The sequence below is a fragment of the Cyprinus carpio genome, chromosome A1 (genome assembly GCF_018340385.1).
Source record: "Cyprinus carpio isolate SPL01 chromosome A1, ASM1834038v1, whole genome shotgun sequence".
In the NCBI taxonomy this organism is placed as follows: Eukaryota; Metazoa; Chordata; class Actinopteri; order Cypriniformes; family Cyprinidae; genus Cyprinus; species Cyprinus carpio.
The window spans coordinates 3,013,261-3,030,949 of record NC_056572.1 but is presented as its reverse complement, the minus strand read 5'-3'; the positions used below and the strand labels follow the sequence as shown (position 1 = coordinate 3,030,949).

General features: G+C 38.2%; 3 protein-coding genes across 4 annotated transcripts; 1 reads left to right on the top strand and 2 right to left on the bottom strand.

The window, feature by feature from the left end:
* Nucleotides 1–275: 275 nt before the first annotated feature.
* On the top strand, nucleotides 276–3,947 carry LOC122146690 (cyclin-dependent kinase inhibitor 2A-like). The gene is made up of 2 exons (XM_042767004.1): nucleotides 276–661; nucleotides 2,819–3,947. The coding sequence occupies exons 1-2, from the start codon at nucleotides 524–526 to the stop codon at nucleotides 3,068–3,070; spliced, it is 390 nt and encodes a 129-aa protein (XP_042622938.1). The 5' UTR covers nucleotides 276–523; the 3' UTR covers nucleotides 3,071–3,947.
* A 304-nt stretch (nucleotides 3,948–4,251) lies between these two features.
* LOC109071381 (S-methyl-5'-thioadenosine phosphorylase-like) lies at nucleotides 4,252–11,271 on the bottom strand. Its single transcript, XM_042766962.1, has 8 exons — nucleotides 11,123–11,271; nucleotides 9,371–9,457; nucleotides 8,667–8,725; nucleotides 8,399–8,567; nucleotides 7,388–7,489; nucleotides 7,070–7,309; nucleotides 4,747–4,869; nucleotides 4,252–4,621 (listed from the first exon to the last, which is right to left on the bottom strand). The coding sequence occupies exons 1-8, from the start codon at nucleotides 11,144–11,146 to the stop codon at nucleotides 4,589–4,591; spliced, it is 837 nt and encodes a 278-aa protein (XP_042622896.1). The 5' UTR covers nucleotides 11,147–11,271; the 3' UTR covers nucleotides 4,252–4,588.
* A 1,193-nt stretch (nucleotides 11,272–12,464) lies between these two features.
* Nucleotides 12,465–16,935, bottom strand: LOC109071375 (E3 ubiquitin-protein ligase Topors-like). 2 transcript variants are annotated; one of them, XM_042766522.1, is made up of 4 exons: nucleotides 16,777–16,935; nucleotides 16,604–16,677; nucleotides 14,360–16,258; nucleotides 12,465–13,951 (listed from the first exon to the last, which is right to left on the bottom strand). In XM_042766522.1, the coding sequence occupies exons 3-4, from the start codon at nucleotides 16,253–16,255 to the stop codon at nucleotides 12,758–12,760; spliced, it is 3,090 nt and encodes a 1,029-aa protein (XP_042622456.1). In that variant the 5' UTR covers nucleotides 16,256–16,258; nucleotides 16,604–16,677; nucleotides 16,777–16,935; the 3' UTR covers nucleotides 12,465–12,757. The 2 variants fall into 2 exon arrangements, with proteins under 2 accessions (XP_042622456.1, XP_042622446.1); XM_042766512.1 differs by having other exon boundaries at nucleotides 12,465–16,258.
* Nucleotides 16,936–17,689: the final 754 nt, after the last annotated feature.

The following is a 17,689-nucleotide window of genomic DNA, read 5'->3' as shown; positions in this document are numbered from 1 at the left end:
TGAGGGATGCTGAGTGAGTCCACATGGTTAGCTACGCATGACATCTCTTTCAGAAATGCATGCTCTGACAAATGCTGATTGTTCCTGGGTAGGCTTAGGCTAACTTAACCATTCTTCCCAAATAAGAGCCTTAACTTCCAAAATGCCAGCATTTGCTTGAATGTTTCAGGACTCTGCTGGACTCCGCGACAGTTTTTTACGCATTAACAGATTCTCTGCTTACTGCTTTCCTGTCACTGAGCTCCAGCCGAGTCTTCCTAGATCAGCTGTTTGAGTGCGCATGCGCAGAACACACACGACTGCAGCACGCTGTGCTGTGACGTTCATAACAGAGGAGGCAAGTCCGAACACATATCTCCCAGCATGTAATAAATATTAGACGCCGCACCTTTATAAAGGAGCCGATTTAACGCGTTTCCGCAGCCTTCTCCGTCCGGCGACACAGAGAATTAAAATACAATGTGAAGTGTTAATATTTTCGCAGTAGTTTTTACCTGTCAGCGCGAATTTCTTCAGAGGACTGATGATGATGATGATGATGCATGACGAGGAGGAACTGACCAGAGCAGCCGCGACTGGAGACACGGAGCGTGTTCGGCTCTTGCTCTCTAACGGAGTCAATGTGAACGGAGTGAACAAGTTCGGAAGAACCGCGATACAGGTGAGTTTCAGACGTGTCTGAAGAATAAAGAAGAAATAAACAAGAAGAAAAGAAAAAATGCGTAGCCTACAGCAGACGGACTGCAGATATGCAATATTAAATATAAAAATACAAACGCACTTAAGAAAATAGCCTATTGTACAAAAGGGCAAATTATTTTATTTTATAAAACAGGCCAACTTTAGGATTTTGCTTAATTCTTTCTTAAGCTCGGTTTAACATAGGATTTCATTTCTATTTATGCTTGTTTTTATTTACTTTAATTTAATATTTAGACTAATTGCAAACACTTTCGCCATATTTAGATTATAATTCACGTTTTTATTATAGCCTACATGCAATTCTATTAACTTTTAACATGTTGCTGAAAAATCTATTTTTAATTTTATCAGTTCGCACAGTGTATTAGAATATGCAGAATAGTGCAATAATGTGTTATTTAGGTGTATAATGTAGGTGCAGCTGTTTGGAGGTGTCTAAGCCTGAAAAATTTCTTTTAAATTTCACTTTAAAAAAACACAAAACAAAAACACTATAAATGGCTAGACATGTTTAACCTCGTAAAAAAAGAAAAGGATACAATCTTTGCAGTTTTATGTGTCTTAAATTTAATATAGTTGTGATGTTTTAGCAACATTCTCACTCACGAAAGACGATGTAATGTAATGTATTATGTGCTTCAAGGTAAGAAATGTATCCCATTCTATTAATTCTACTTTAAAGTGTTTCAACGTCGCATTTTAGTAGTTCATGCAGTTTTGTTCCTGAACAGATTAATATCAAAATACTGATGTTACTTCCAGCATGTGTTGTAAATATAATAGACAACACTGACGTGTAATATTTTGACATTAAATTATTGTTTTATTCTTATTATATTTACTTATTATTAGGCTATAGTACTTATTATATCAAACTAATTGGTCATGATACATGATTCTGCACAGGATAAACATCTAATAGTTCAGCAAGCTTCAAACGAACAGACACAAAGACAACAAATCTGTCTCTGGAGTGTCAATTTCTCGAAAATTGAGCTGTATACATCATCTGAAATCTGAATAAATAATCTCTCCATTGATGTATGGTTTGTTAGGAGGACAATATTTGTCTGAGATACAACTATTTGAAAATCTGGAATCTGAGGGAGCAAAAAAATCTAAATATTGAGAAAATCATCTTTAAAGTTGTTCAAATGAAGTTCTTAGCAATGCATATTACTAATCAAAAATTAAGTTTTGATATATTTACAGTAGAATATTTTCAAAATATCTTCATGGAACATGATCTTTATCCTAATTATTTTTACCATAAACGAAAAATCAGTAACTTTTACCCATACACTCTCAGAAAAAACGGTACAAAATCTGTCACTGGGGTGGTACCTTTTCAAAAGGTACACTTTTCTATTTTTAAGGTACTAATATGTACACTTTAAGATACCGATATAGACTGTTTAGATACAAAAGTGTGCCTTGTGAAAAGGTACAGCCCCACTGACAGATTTTGTACCGTTTTTTCTGAGAGTGTACAATGTATTGTTGGCTATTGCTACAAATATACCCCAGCGACTTAAGATTGCTTATGTAGATTAGATTAGTCCTATGTATTTTCAGGCTGATTGGTTAAGATAAGTGAAATATTTGAATCTTGTAACGAAATATGTTCATGATTATCACAAAGCACACACTCATATAAACGCACTTAAATAAAAACAGTATAAAATCGTAATAAAACCATAAACTAAATGTTACATGTTAAATGATATTTATTTAAATTCTCCGAATTGTTTCATTATTGTCCTAAATATGCACTGCAATGTTCTTACTGAACCAATATATATATATATATATATATATATATATATATATATATATATATATATATATATATATATATATATATATATATATTTTTTTTTTTTTTTTTTTTTAATATATATTATACATATATACATATATACCCTCAGTGATTCGAATAATGACATTTGAATATATATTTTTTTTTTCCCCTCGGTGATTCGAATAATGACATTTGACATAGAAATTCCAGTCTACTGCAGACTTGATAACATATACACACACACACACACACACACACACATAGCTTATAAAGGAGCGCTTCAAAAGCATTGTTGCGCATCTTTGCCCCCCGCAGGTGATGATGATGGGGAACACAGCTTTGGCTCTCGTGCTGCTGGAATATGGAGCAGATCCTAATGTGGCTGATCCCGGGACAGGAAGCACTCCTTTGCACGATGCAGCCAGAACCGGATTCATGGACACAGTGCGGCTTTTAATCCGCTTTAAGGCCGATCCCAATGCAGTGGATCACAGCAGTTTGCGACCCGTGGATGTGGCGCGGCAGACTGGCCATGTGGACGTGGCTGATTTTCTCAGAAGTGTTTAAACGCTATTTTTTTTTGCATTAGCTACATATTTATAAATTAATATGAAAGATTTATAGCTATATTTTAAAAGTAAATGAATAAGCACAGCAGTACAGTTAATGCACTTCCATTGTGTAGGATATATTTGTAATCATTATAGTTTGTGGATTTATATGCTATTGGGAGCATTAAACATTTTAAGTATCTTTAGTTTCCTTTGAATTTTTGGTTCACTGTTCATTTTTAATACATGCGACATCATAGAAAAAACCCAACTTTAGTCTGTAGAATTAATGACAATGTCAGCCTATCACACAGCATTAATAGATTAAAAAAAATTATTTAACATGTCCAAAATATTTGATATTCACTTCGCATGGTGAATGATGACTAAATAGTCAAATCGAGAAAAGAAAACGAAGTCATCCGTTTTTTGAGTTTGCGCTCCACGCAACAGTAATATGTGATTTACTTATATTTCTCAGCTCTGTCTCTCGTAAAGAAGATATTTTCGTTAAGTTTTCTAATAAATGCAACTCTCTATATGCCACCAGACAAACTTAAAAAACGTTTTGTTCTTTATAACGCATAAACTGGGTTCTGTCGCGCATCGCCACACAAACTTGAGCGCAAAAATAATATTAATCTTGTGCGCAAAGTTTCTTGTTATTATCGATGTCATTTTTTACGCAAACCTTTTTGATCATACAATTTACCTCTGCTGCTGCAAATAACCTGTGCGGAATACAGGTGCAGGTCTTGTGAAAAAGTTCGGCTAAATAAATACAATGATAATGTGTATTTAAAGCTTGATTTTGCATAGAGACTATTAAGTTTTAATAAGTGCAAAAGACAAATAAAGTGAACCTGTTAATTTCTGAGTTTGTCTTTAAAGAGATGGACTGCTGCACATTAAACAGCTGATCTGATCTCATGAAAGAATTCGATCAGAAATCAGACTTTCTCCAGTTTGAAAGCAGAGATATTATAAAAGAATCATGATACTCTGAGATCTGTTCAGATCGCTTGAGGCAAAAACACTCAACAGAAAAATGCAGGAGTATTTTATTAAAAAAAATTCTGACAAGCAACCAAAGTTTATCAGATTTTGTAACAAATATGCATCTGCTCTTCACAAAACTCTGTTACAGTAAATGTGCTGCTGACTGAGATGGACCAGTGAATAATAACCCACACAATCTGCATAGAGAAAACTTTTATTTGTGGTTAAGAGAGACGTGTATTTACTTTTATATGCAATCAAAAATACTTGTATTTGGATTTATATCCAAGGTACTTCATGATGTAACAACAATACTGTTAGTATTAAAAGGCACTGAAAAACAATGTGACAATCAAAAGACCCTGTCCTCTGGCAATGCTTCCATGCATATTACTAACTGTATTTTTAAACACTATTATGGAATGAAAAATGACAAACATTTTTTTTATTTAGGGTAATACTGATCAGAATGTGACATGTTTACAGAGACATGACAGCATCTTGACGTCTTCTCAGTGGACAGGTGTTTTAATGTTTAGGCAAACATTACTGAAGACTGTGACATCAGCTGCAAAAACAAATATCAGGGTTTCAACTCAGCATAGACATCATATTAAGAAAAAATAACTATTATATAAAAAACAATTATTTAAACAAATCTGTCATTTAGATTTCAAAGAGCTTTAAACTCACTTTATGTGCATTTATTGTGCACTCCCAGTCCATCTGACAGATCTGCGGGATTGCTGTGAGCAGGATGCTGCTCGCTTTGTTTGCGTTCTCCTTCATGGTTTTCAGAACATTGTCCACACACACCTGGAATAAATAATAAGAAGTCTGGTATATGCAGGTTTAGAAAATATATAGGTAAAAAAATAATAATAACAATGGCACATTAAAAGCATGTACCAGAAAGATATCATAAACTATTAGGATATGACGGGCCAGTACAAAGAGCAATGCATTATGAACTTAAAATGATTGCATCTATTCTTTAAAAAAAAGCAGATATCAATCTGCCAAGTCTCAATGAGTCTCACATTTGCCTGTGGTCTCTCAGATCGCACAGATAAGGTTGTCATGAGTCATAAATAACCTGTCACATGTTCAACTGGAACTGGAAGACATTTCATGCAGAAGCAACAGATGAACTATTGTCTCTAATTAATGCCAGACTTCGTCAGCCATTTAGTTGTCAAGAGTTACATTGTGTGTGTTCAAATTCTGCAGAGGACAATAAATCTACAGCTAACCTACTGAATCAAGACAGCAACCAGAAAATCCACGTGATCAAGAAAGAAAACTGAACTACAGACAATTTTATCACCAATGCTTGCCTTTAGTTTAGAGGAACTGACTAGTTGGTTGGCAGCAAAATGTGTGTGATTGTGTGTGCATGGGTTAGAGCGAAACTGAGAATCCGGTCAGGGACGGAAGTATGTGGTGACCGGGGAGTGAAAACCACTGGTCAGCAGAAGGAACTTGGAAGGAGGACTCTGAACTGCGAGGGGGAAACCAAAACGACTGGATTTTGCAAGAACTTTTATTTTTGTAACTTCCTATAAGCCCAAAGATTAGTAGCTTTAAAAAACATATCAGTTCATTTATTAATCAGGCCATTTATTTTTGCAGTTCCATGTTATATATAGAAAAACTAAATCAATAAATTAAGGTTTAAATGTGACAGGAATATAGTTATTTAATATCTTTAAGTTTAATATTAGCCATGCATTAGTTATTTTTCTCTCTTGTTTTTGAGACTCATTGAAAAACAACTTTAATCATGATTACAAGATGAAACAATATGGAAAAGAATGTTAATGCATGACCTGTGCAGAGAACATCAGGTGTGTGCAGCTGTGCATGTACAGCGAAAGACCATCACTGGCACGAACTCAAGTGACCCTTTAATCTTCTGCTGTTGTTTGGTCATTTTAGACCGGAATTTTCTTTCTTTCTTTTCTTTTTTTTTTTTTTAAATCGCTACTTCATTGGAATGGTACGAAACAAGCTATGTGACCACAAAAAAATAATGGAAAAAAAAGTCATGCTTGTGTTGTTCATGGTCAAAAATGACCACTGCTGGAAATGAATGGGAAATACACAAAAATACAGAGATTTTTTTTTGTGTGTACAATCTACAAATCATTCACAATGCAGAAAAAAGTGCACAGCAATGAAGGATGGCACTCTAAAATATCAAGAGTGCAAAACAGACACACACACACGCACGCACGCACACACAAATACGGTTATGTAGGTAAACACACACACACACACACACAGAGACAGACACTCACACACGCACACACACAAGCACACACAACCCCCAGCACAAACGCACACACACACACACAGACACACACACACACACACACACACAAACACAAGAATTGATCCAAAGAAATTTTTTTGTAGGGAACAAAACACACACACACACACACACGCACGCACACACACAGAGACAGACACTCACACACGCACACACACAAGCACACACACACACACACACACACACACACACACACACACACAGACACAAACGCACGCACGCACACACACACACAAATACAGTTATGTAGGGAAACACACACACACACAGAGACAGACAATCACACACGCACACGCACACACACAAGCACGCACACACACACACACACACACACACACACACACACACACACACACACACACACACAAATACAGTTATGTAGGTAAACACACACACACACACACAAATACGGTTATGTAGGTAAACACACACACACACACACAGAGACAGACACTCACACACGCACACACACACACGCACGCACACACACAGAGACAGACACTCACACACGCACACACTCACACACGCACACACACACAAATACAGTTATGTAGGTAAACACACACACACACACATACACACACACACACACACACACACACACACAAATACAGTTATGTAGGTAAACACACACACACACACTGTACTGTACAAACACACACAGACAGGTTTCTATGAGCTCACCGCCTCTTCGTGCTCTTTCCAGCAGTCAAAATCAGTTGCCATTGCAATACTAGCATAGCACAGCCCCGCCTCCTTGGCAAGAACCACCTCGGGGACTGTGGTCATGTTGATGACATCAGCGCCCCATAGTCTGAACATCAGGCTCTCTGCCCGAGAGGAGAAACGAGGACCCTCTATGGTCACCATAGTCCCTCGAGGGTGACACTTCACACCGAGTCCCTGCGCAACCTCCAGGAGCACCTACAGGAGCAGGTAAGACGAAGGTGAACAGAGGGAGAATATGGGATATCAGACAGAGAGCTGGGAAGCGCCACTGACCTCTCTAGTCCTGCTGCAGAAAGGGTCAGCCATAGGGATGTGACACACACCTGCGGGGCTGGTGGGCTGCCCGTCATAGAACGTCTGAACACGCTTCGCTGTCTTCAATTCAGCGTGGTGTGGGAATTAAGAAGAAAAGGAAATATGAATATGCACCAAACTCAAGAAGCAAGCAGCAGTCTGAACTCATGCCTTCAACTTCAGGGTGGATTTTAAAATCACAGACAAATCTTCACTTCTACAGTTTTATTAAAGTATTATTAAAAAAGTAGCATGTCATTTAATGCCAAATAACAGATTTAAGTTGGACAGTTGGAATATCTTTATCATTAATTTACAAGAGAGCACAAAAGCTTTGTGAAAAACAGCAAACAAGACAAAATTTTAGTAATATCCCATGTTTTAAGGGCCCTATGTTCCTGGGGTCCTATGTTCCTGGGGCCCTATGTTCCTGGGGCCCTATGTTCCTGGGGTCCTATGTTCCTGGGGTCCTATGTTCCTGGGGTCCTATGTTCCTGGGGTCCTATGTTCCTGGGGCCCTATGTTCCTGGGGTCCTATGTTCCTGGGGTCCTATGTTCCTGGGGCCCTATCTTCCGCTCATTTATATTGCATATATAAACACATGACAAAGCATGCTGTGTTCCCAAGGTTTGGATTAGGGTTAGAATAATATAGGAACATACTAAATGTTTTACATTTTTATCACAATATTATAAAGCGACAGAGTTGGAGAAAAAGAAACACATTCATAAATCCTGACACACACTCTTTAACCGTTAATGCACATTGTGTGGCAACTGTGATAAAAAGGACTCTGTAGGCAGTGCGATTACAGCCGCGCTCCTTGAAACGAACTTCTTCCGCCAGCAAGTTTCAGCTCGTGTCACTGCGAATCTTTGGTTCAATTCCACCTTAAATAAATGTCTTCAACTAAGGATATCTCACTGTCTGCTTCATACAGTATTGCTGAGTAGATCTGTATTTCCTCCAATCGTTTAACGGAACACTAACCGATCAATAAACTGGTCAATCAAAACGATGTCCCCAGGCTGGATGTCCTCTCTGAGGGAACCACATGCTGTGGTCACTAACAGATGAGTGCAGCCCGCTTCCTTCAAGGCCCAAATATTGGCCTGGTAATTAACACTGGATGGCATTATGGTGTGTTGTCTCCCATGCCTTGCAGAAGGGGACAAGTTAAGACAAAATAAATACAAAAACCAGCAGATATTTCAGTGGAAGTCAAAGCATTGTATACTGTATTGTATATACCCCCACCTTGCAAGAAGGACACAATCGACATTCTTTATTTTGCCAAAAATCAGAGCATCAGATGGCTTGAAAGAGAGGAGGAAATGAGAATGAATAAATACACTTCTGGTTTAATTCTGACTTAATATATTATAGTGATCAAGCAAACCATGATAGCATTTTTTTCAACTTCTCAGTTTAATTAAAGCAAATGCACATATGTGACCCTGGAGCACAAAACCAGTCATAAGGGTCATTTTTTCTAAACTGAGATTCATGCATCCTCTGAAAGCTGAATAAATAATCTCTCCATTGATGTATGGTTTGTTAGGAGGACAATATTTGTCTGAGACACAACTATTTGAAAATCTGGAATCTGAGGGAGCAAAAAAAAATCAAAATATTGAGAAAATCACCTTTAAAGTTGTTCAAATGAAGTTCTTAGCAATGCATATTACTAATCAAAAATTAAGTTTTGATATATTTACAGTAGGAAATTTACTAAATATCTTCATGGAACATGATCTTTACTTAATATCCTAATGATTTTTGGCATGAAAGAGAAATGTATAATTTTGAGCCATACAATGTATTTTTGGCTATTGCTACAAATATACCCCAGAGACTTAAGACTGCTTTTGTGCTCCAAGGTCACATGTTCATTTCCAAATGTGCTCTCCTGTAATCATGCATGCTAGAAAGTACAGCAGACACGATGCAGAGACACTCACCTTTCCAAATGGAGTGACTACATACCGCTCCGTCCTCCCCTCCAGAATATCCGGATCATCAAGCCCAGATCCTCCAATTATTCCTATCTATGAGAACATGATTACAGATTACAGACGTCTCTGAATGTGAGATGAGGTCAGCAGTGGGTCGCAAACTCGCACATATTTAAGAGTGACATGAAACAAGGAGGATGTGGTTAATGAACATGACAGAATTGTGTAGAATTGCACATTTTAAGTTCCAACCAGGAAGCTGTTAGAGAGCTCTTTATTTCAACATGACAACCCAAACACAGGATAGAAGTCATCATGTTTTAGATGATATTTTATTGACAAACTCTCACAATGAAACGTCTTTGATACAAAATGAATAAACTGAAGAGAGTATCGTCTGCAATGTTACAATTATTTATACAATTACGTTACAATTGTTTCACATCCCCAGAAATATAAACATGCAGTGTATATCCTCAGGGGACCCCGACAGACTTCTGTAGAGCACTTTATATTTTAGTGAACTCTCTGAGAGCACAGCTGTAGTCTGGATGTCCTGTTTAGAGCACATTCAGGGCGTTTGATCATAAACACTCCCTCTGCTTGCTCTTTAAATATGAATGATACTGACAGAATGATCAAATGTAGCACTCTCAGGGAAATATAATCCTGTTTTGTAATTATCATTTAAATCTAATTTTCAGAACAAATAAACATCTCAGAAAAACAGTATGAATCAGAATATGACTTTTTGTTATAAAACAGGACATAATTTTCTTCTGAAGAGGACACCAGGACAAACGGCATATTAACACCTATGAACATTTTGAGGAAACACGACAAGAAATTATAGATCAATATTCATATGAATTATGAGATATTTTTTATGAAAATGTTGCCAAGTTATTACTCCCATTATTACAATTCTTTTTTTTTTTTGTATTGTTTGCCCCCAAAACACATTAATATGCAAATTAGATGCAATATTTAGATACATTGTATAGAATCGGAATACCAATTTATGGACATTTTACACACATATTGCAAAATAGTATATCTGTTTTATCTTTCATAACATGAGAATCATCTTTGCACAAAGTTTGCTTAAAAACAGTCTGAAACCTAAAAACTGATTGGTGAATGAAAAAAAAAACCTTTTTTTTTTTTTTGCCTATGCATGCCTTTTCATGTCTATTTACTTTTTTGAATTACTCAGTCCTCTACAAAAAAAAACTATAGAATAATATATATATATATATATATATATATATATATATATATATATATATATATATATATACATTTTTTTTTTTAAAGGTATATATACACATATACTTTCCATTAGTTTCTTATGCTCCAACCAATGTAATGAAGAAAGAAAAAAAAACACTTCACAAAACTTTTGTTTCTGGTTTGTTTTTCTCAGGAGGACACGCCTAAGCGCCAGGGCGCCCCCTGGAGGAGAACTCATGTTATGACCGATAGTGGTCAAGCACGTGATGATAGAAGCTTTTCTTCATGCTATATAATGCGAAAGCGCCTGCTGACATCGGAAGAAAAGAAAAGTACCGCATCCAGCCTAATACCGCACATAAATATAATATATCGACTTAATCTTCATTTCAGAACGCTAGTAATGCAACATTTGCTTAGTGGCGTGTTGACGTGAAAACACTGCAGTGTTCAACCTCCTGGACTATTTTCTTATATAACCCATGTGTTCACCCGTATAGTTCACGATAAAAATATTACATTTACCTTTACGTGACTGTCTGATGCCATTTTCTTTCACGTGTAGAAATGTAACATCAGCTTCCGAGATCTTGATGGCGCTGCGCAGAAGAGAGAAGCGCAGTAGCGCCACCTACTGTAACACCAACATATGACAGATATCAGATCCGAGAAGATACCCAGAAACAACGATAGGTCTCAAAGAATAATAAATGTACACTACCAGTCAACAGTTTTTTAAAGAAGTCTCTTCTGCTCACCAAGGCTGCATTTATTTGATCAAAAAATACAGCAAAAGCAGTAATATTGTGAAATATTTTTACTAATAAAATAACTACTTTCTATTTGAATACGTTTTAAAACTGTAATTTATTTCTGTGATGCGCAGCTGTATTTTCAGCATCATTACTCCAGTCTTCAGTGTCACATGATCTTCAGAAATCATTCTAATATGATGATTTACTGCTCAAGAAACATTTATTATTATTATTATTATTATTATTATGAAAACAGCTGAATAGAATGTTTTTCAGGTTTCTTTAATGAATAGAAACTTCAGAAGAACAGCATTGATCAGAAACAGAAATCTTTTGTAACATTGTCTTTATCGTCACTTTTGATCCATTTTAAGTATCCTTGTTAAAAAAGTATTAATTTCTATAATTTCTTTCCAAAAAAAGATTATACTGACTCCAAGCTTTTGAATGGTAGAGTGTATAATGTTACAAAAGCTTTTCATTTCATATAAATGCTGATCTTTGAATATATCTAAGAATCCTGAAAAAACAAAAACAAATCAGCAAATCATCATATTAGAATGATTTCTGAAGATCATGTGACACTGAAGACTGGAGTAATGATGCTGAAAATACAGCTGCATATCACAGAAATAAATTACACTTTAACACATATTCACACAGAAAACAGATAATTTAAATAGTAAAAATATTTCATAATATTACTGCTGCACTTAGAATCAAATAAATGCAGGCTCGGAGAGCAGAAGAGATTTTTCTAATGGCATTTTACATTCTTTTAACAATAGTTTGTACAGTATGCACTATCAAGAAAAAACATACCTGAATGAAAAAAAATCAAAGCAGACCTATTTACTTTTGGCATCAATGTATTGATTCAAATTAAAGATACATTTTCAGTGTATTTTCTGAAATTGTTTTAGAAATCTGAGGAAGTACACTGAGTTCATGTGTCTTAAACCATAATGGACAAAAAAAATAAGTAAATAAAAAAAAAGATTAATGAATACCTGCATGAAACTGATTCCAGACTGTTTTAAGCAAATGTATGCACAGAAATACAATGTGCGCACAAAACAACACATTATTAAAGAATGCATTCAACAAATAAAGACACTTTTATTATCCTTTTTTATTTATTTGCGACAACTTTGAAAATTAGTGACTGTTAACTTGCTTGCATAGTGGAGTTTGAATTTAATACATTTCCAAAATCACAAATGCAAATATTCCTAATACAAATGTTTTAATTCCAAATCAAAATCGCATTTAAAACAAATCTCTTCTTTATTTATAAAACACTGAAAATACATGTGGGTGTTACAACAGTAGTCTTTGTCTTGATTTGCCTCAAATTCAGGCGTTTCTGTAAAACTGAACATGTAAACTCAGAATGTCACTGGCATTAATCTGTCTGGGGACGATTCCCTGCATCACCCGCAGAACTACATTCAGCTCCAGCAGCTGACTCTTGCTCCACGTCTAGCGGCTGAGTTTCTGTGGCACTGTTTGTTATTGTGACGGTGGAGTCAGCTGCACTGATATCCCTGGCTGAGGGTTCACTGGGGTCAGTATTGTCACTGTCACTAGGAATTGTAATGAGAACTGGGCTGTTTTTCCCCACCCTCTCCTCATTACTATGTCTCCTGCTCTTCCTCTTGTGTTTCTTCTTCTTCTTGTGATGTTTCCGACCGTGACCCTCAGATCTTTCATCTATGCTTGGACTCCTACTTTTCCTCTTGAACTTTTTGTGCTTCTTTTTTTTCTTTTTTGCACCATCATCAACAGAATCGGTGAACAATTGACTTGAACTTTTCCTTGAGGATTCCTCACGATGCTTTGTTTTGTATTTCTTTTTCCTGCCAGGATCATCATGATGTGATGTCTGATGTGAGCTGGAGTTGATTCTAGAATTGCTCATCGAGTGACTTCTGTCCTGACGATTGGAAGAGTTGATTCTAGAATTACTCCTCGAGTGACTTCTGTCCTGACGATTGGAAGAGTTGATTCTAGAATTACTCCTCGAGTGACTTCTGTCCTGACGGTTGGAAGAGTTGATTCTAGATTGGCTGCTTGAGCGACTTCTGTCCTGATGATTGGAAGAGTTGATTCTAGAATTGCTCCTTGAGTGACTTCTGTCCTGACGGTTGGAAGAGTTGATTCTAGAATTGCTCCTCGAGCGACTTCTGTCCTGATGATTGGAAGAGTTGATTCTAGAATTGCTCCTTGAGTGACTTCTGTCCTGACGGTTGGAAGAGTTGATTCTAGAATTGCTCCTCGAGTGACTTCTGTCCTGACAATTGGAAGAGTTGATTCTAGAATTGCTCCTCGAGCGACTTCTGTCCTGACGGTTGGAAGAGTTGATTCTAGAATTGCTACTTGAGCGACTTCTGTCCTGATGGTTGGAAGATTTGATTCTAGAATTGCTCCTCGAGCGACTTCTGTCCTGACGGTTGGAAGAGTTGATTCTAGATTGGCTGCTTGAGCAACTTCTGTCCTGACGGTTGGAAGAGTTGATTCTAGAATTGCTCCTCGAGTGACTTCTGTCCTGACGGTTGGAAGAGTTGATTCTAGATTGGCTGCTTGAGCGACTTCTGTCCTGACGGTTGGAAGAGTTGATTCTAGATTGGCTGCTTGAGCGACTTCTGTCCTGACGGTTGGAAGAGTTGATTCTAGAATTACTCCTCGAGTGACTTCTGTCCTGACGGTTGGAAGAGTTGATTCTAGAATTACTCCTCGAGTGACTTCTGTCCTGACGGTTGGAAGAGTTGATTCTAGAATTGCTCCTCGAGTGACTTCTGTCCTGACAATTGGAAGAGTTGATTCTAGAATTGCTCCTCGAGTGACTTCTGTCCTGTCGATTGGAAGAGTTTATTCTAGATTGGCTGCTTGAGCGACTTCTGTCCTGACGGTTGGAAGAGTTGATTCTAGAATTGCTACTTGAGCGATTTCTGTCCTGACGGTTGGAAGAGTTGATTCTAGAATTGCTCCTCGAGCGACTTCTGTCCTGACGGTTGGAAGAGTTGATTCTAGAATTACTCCTCGAACGACTTCTGTCCTGATGGTTGGAAGATTTGATTCTAGAATTGTTTCTTGAGTGTCTTCTGTCATGATGGTTGTAGGAGCTGGACTTGATTCTAGAATTGCTCCTTGAGCGTCTTCTGTCCTGACGGTCCCTGCTTCGCCTTCTACCATGCGACTGAGAACGAGAGCGATGTACACTTCTGTAATAGCTGGTGTAGGAAGAGCATGTCTCTGTATAACATCTCCTGCTGCTGTCTCTTTGACTGTAATGGCTATATGAATGCCAACATGACGAGGTGTGGTGACTTGACTTTTTTTCTCGTCTCCGCTTACGATTGCTCTCTTTAGACAATGGGTGCTTCCGGCCATGAGAGGAGGAGTGAGTCCTACTGCTGCGTGAGGATCCTTCTCTAGATCCCGACAGCTCTCTCTCATGATGCCTTTCACCACATTTATCTTTTCTTGAGCGAGTAGAGGTGTTCTCAGGCGAGCGAGAGCATCTCGTCGGCCTCCTCTGAGCGTCTGCGGGAGACAGATCAGACTCTGAAGTTAAAAGAGGGCTCTGCAGCTCTACATTCTCCTCGGAATGTTCTGAATCAGAGGAAAGCAGGACCAGTTCCGGTGTCCTTTCTGACACTGGCTTAACAAATCCGATAATCACACAGTCTTCATCACTGCCAGAGGAATGCTCCTCTTCTACAGCAACAGTGCCAGGATTATCCAGACGGTCCTGATGTGGCACAGCGGCGACAGACACTACTGCCTCCCCTACGCTACTATCAGAATCCGAGTCCCTCACATGGAAAGGTAACACCTGAGACGGCTCTGAGGAGTAGGATGGCCCTGGGGTCTCATCATCCCACGGCGCTTGGCTTAAGGTCACACTAGGAGGGGCATAATCCTGGGATCCTGACACTAAAGAATCGCTCTCGTCCTCAGAGATGGCGATCACAGAGGTTTCCGAAAGTCTGCTCTCTCCGGAAAGCCGAGGCAAGTCGTAAACGGCGCGCTGGTCATACGCCTCCATGTTGAACGGGGACCGAGCGAAGCTTAGAAACTCGTGCAGGAAGTGCTCTGTATGGGTTAGCAAGAAGGGCCGGAGCTCATGCAGAACAGCCTGCTCGTCCAAGTTATGCCGAGTGATCAGAGTCATGATGATGTGCTGCACTATGTTGGCAAGCGACCCGTGAGTACCGTACAGGACAGTCAGCTCTCGTCTCACCCAAGGCACAAGCCTGTGGAGACATGCAGGATTTCTTCTGAAGAACTCTGCAGAAGTGTCCCTGCTACGGCCACCGTCCTCCACGTTCTGGACCCGCACGCCTCTCCTGTACAAGGCCCGTCTGAATTTAACCGTTTGTTGCTCGTGAAGACTTCGCAGAGACCTTCCCTCTCTCACTCTCCTCTGTCTCTCCTCTGCCAACCTCCTTAACATGCCGTGGAGTTCTCGATTGTGCCGCTGAGGAAGAGATCCTCTCAGGCCCTCGAATAAGACCCCGTGGTCAGGAGGGGGCGACGTTCTCCTCGCCGCTGGTCTGCGCTCGCCGGTGAGCGTGGTGCGATAACGGAATCTCTGCCCTGCCATGTTGCCAAATGAGCCATTTTCGGTTGGTCGCAGGTCGAACCTCTGGTAGTTATCTTCGGACTTTATGGTGTGATAAATTGAATTAAATGGCTGCTTGCATAAAGGGCACTCAGCTTTGTTCTTCGACCACTCGCGGATGCAGCAGAAGCAGAACTTATGCAGGCACACATCTAGGTACGATATGTTTTTGAAGTGATCCAGACATATCGGGCATTTGGATTCTGGAGATGCTCCTTTTGATATAGTGTTTAACACGACGCCCGATGGACGCTCCTTCATCTGCGGTGATGCCATGATCTGAAGGAAGAAATGTTTAATTATTAGGCTACTTGTTCTCAGCATTACTTGCATGTAATTATGCATAATTAATTATTATAACAGTAAGTGCATGTAATGTGTAACAAGGACACCTTAAAATAAAGTGTTACCTTGTTTCTTTTTATTAGTAATAAGCTACTTTCTGACGGAAGTAACATTATATTGTTATTTTACAATGTTAACAGAATATAAACAAAACTATGCAGTGTCACACTAGCTTTTGAGTTTATTTCAGCACAATAAGCACTATTTCTATAATAAACAGAAACGTAGAAACAAAAAGAGAGAAAGAAAACATCTCCTTCAAAATGTTTTTTAACTTACTGTTCCATGTATTTGTTTAAACTTTGGGAGTAAGTTACTCAGATCCTCTGAACTCCACTTGGCTTCTTAAGTCTCTGAAACAAACACAAGAACATTTAATGTTAATGTTATATTTTTAATAACGCTTTACAGAATCCACAAACACATGTTGAGCTGAATCTCATGTAACTTACTGACTATCAAACCAGTGCCGCTTCAAAGACCAGGTCACGATATTTCGTTATTGCTCCGAACGCGAATATTAGAAGCGTTTAATAACGACCAGAAGCGACACGACTTCTGTCTCGGGCGGCCGATCGTGACGTAACAAAACAAGAACATTTCGGAAGTGACATACTGTCAAACTTTCGGAACTTCCTGTTTTCCACTTCAAAATAAAAGCCCTTCAGCCACACGCAAGACAAAAAGTGAGTAAAATTTGACGCGTTAATTATGTATCAGAGAAGCAGACAGTTACTTCTAGATATGGTTTATGAATTTAATTTCATAAGTTTATAATACTTAAAAAACTCTGAGTACTGTTGATTAAAATAGCAACGGCAAAGCTTGAGGAGCATTTAATTATTATAATATTCAAACAAGTAGAATTTAATAGTTCACTGCTGCTTCTTTTTTTTTAATCATCTGCTTATTTGACATTTAATGCACTGAATTGTGATACTTTTTTTAAAAAAAATGTATAAGACTCTTTGTTATTAATTTGTCAATAAAGGTGTAATTTAAAGAATGTTACTCTTGGCTCTTCATTGTTTTTTTCATTAGAATAATATATGACTCTTCTTGCACGTGCGATCTATAACACTAACTAATAATAACGAAAAGATTAAATTAGCCTAGTTTCAATGACCAAAATCTACCCAAAGGGGTATATTAATTACTGTTACAGGCACAGGAAAAGCATTCAGAATCTGTAGAATTAATTTTATTGACATAGTATATACACAAACATGTCAATATTACAACCAGCGCTGACAGGCATGACAACACTGAACACGAACACACACGCACACACCCACGACTGTCTGCTTCTCCTGTTTCCAGTATAGTGTCTCCCTGAACACACACACACACACACACACACACACA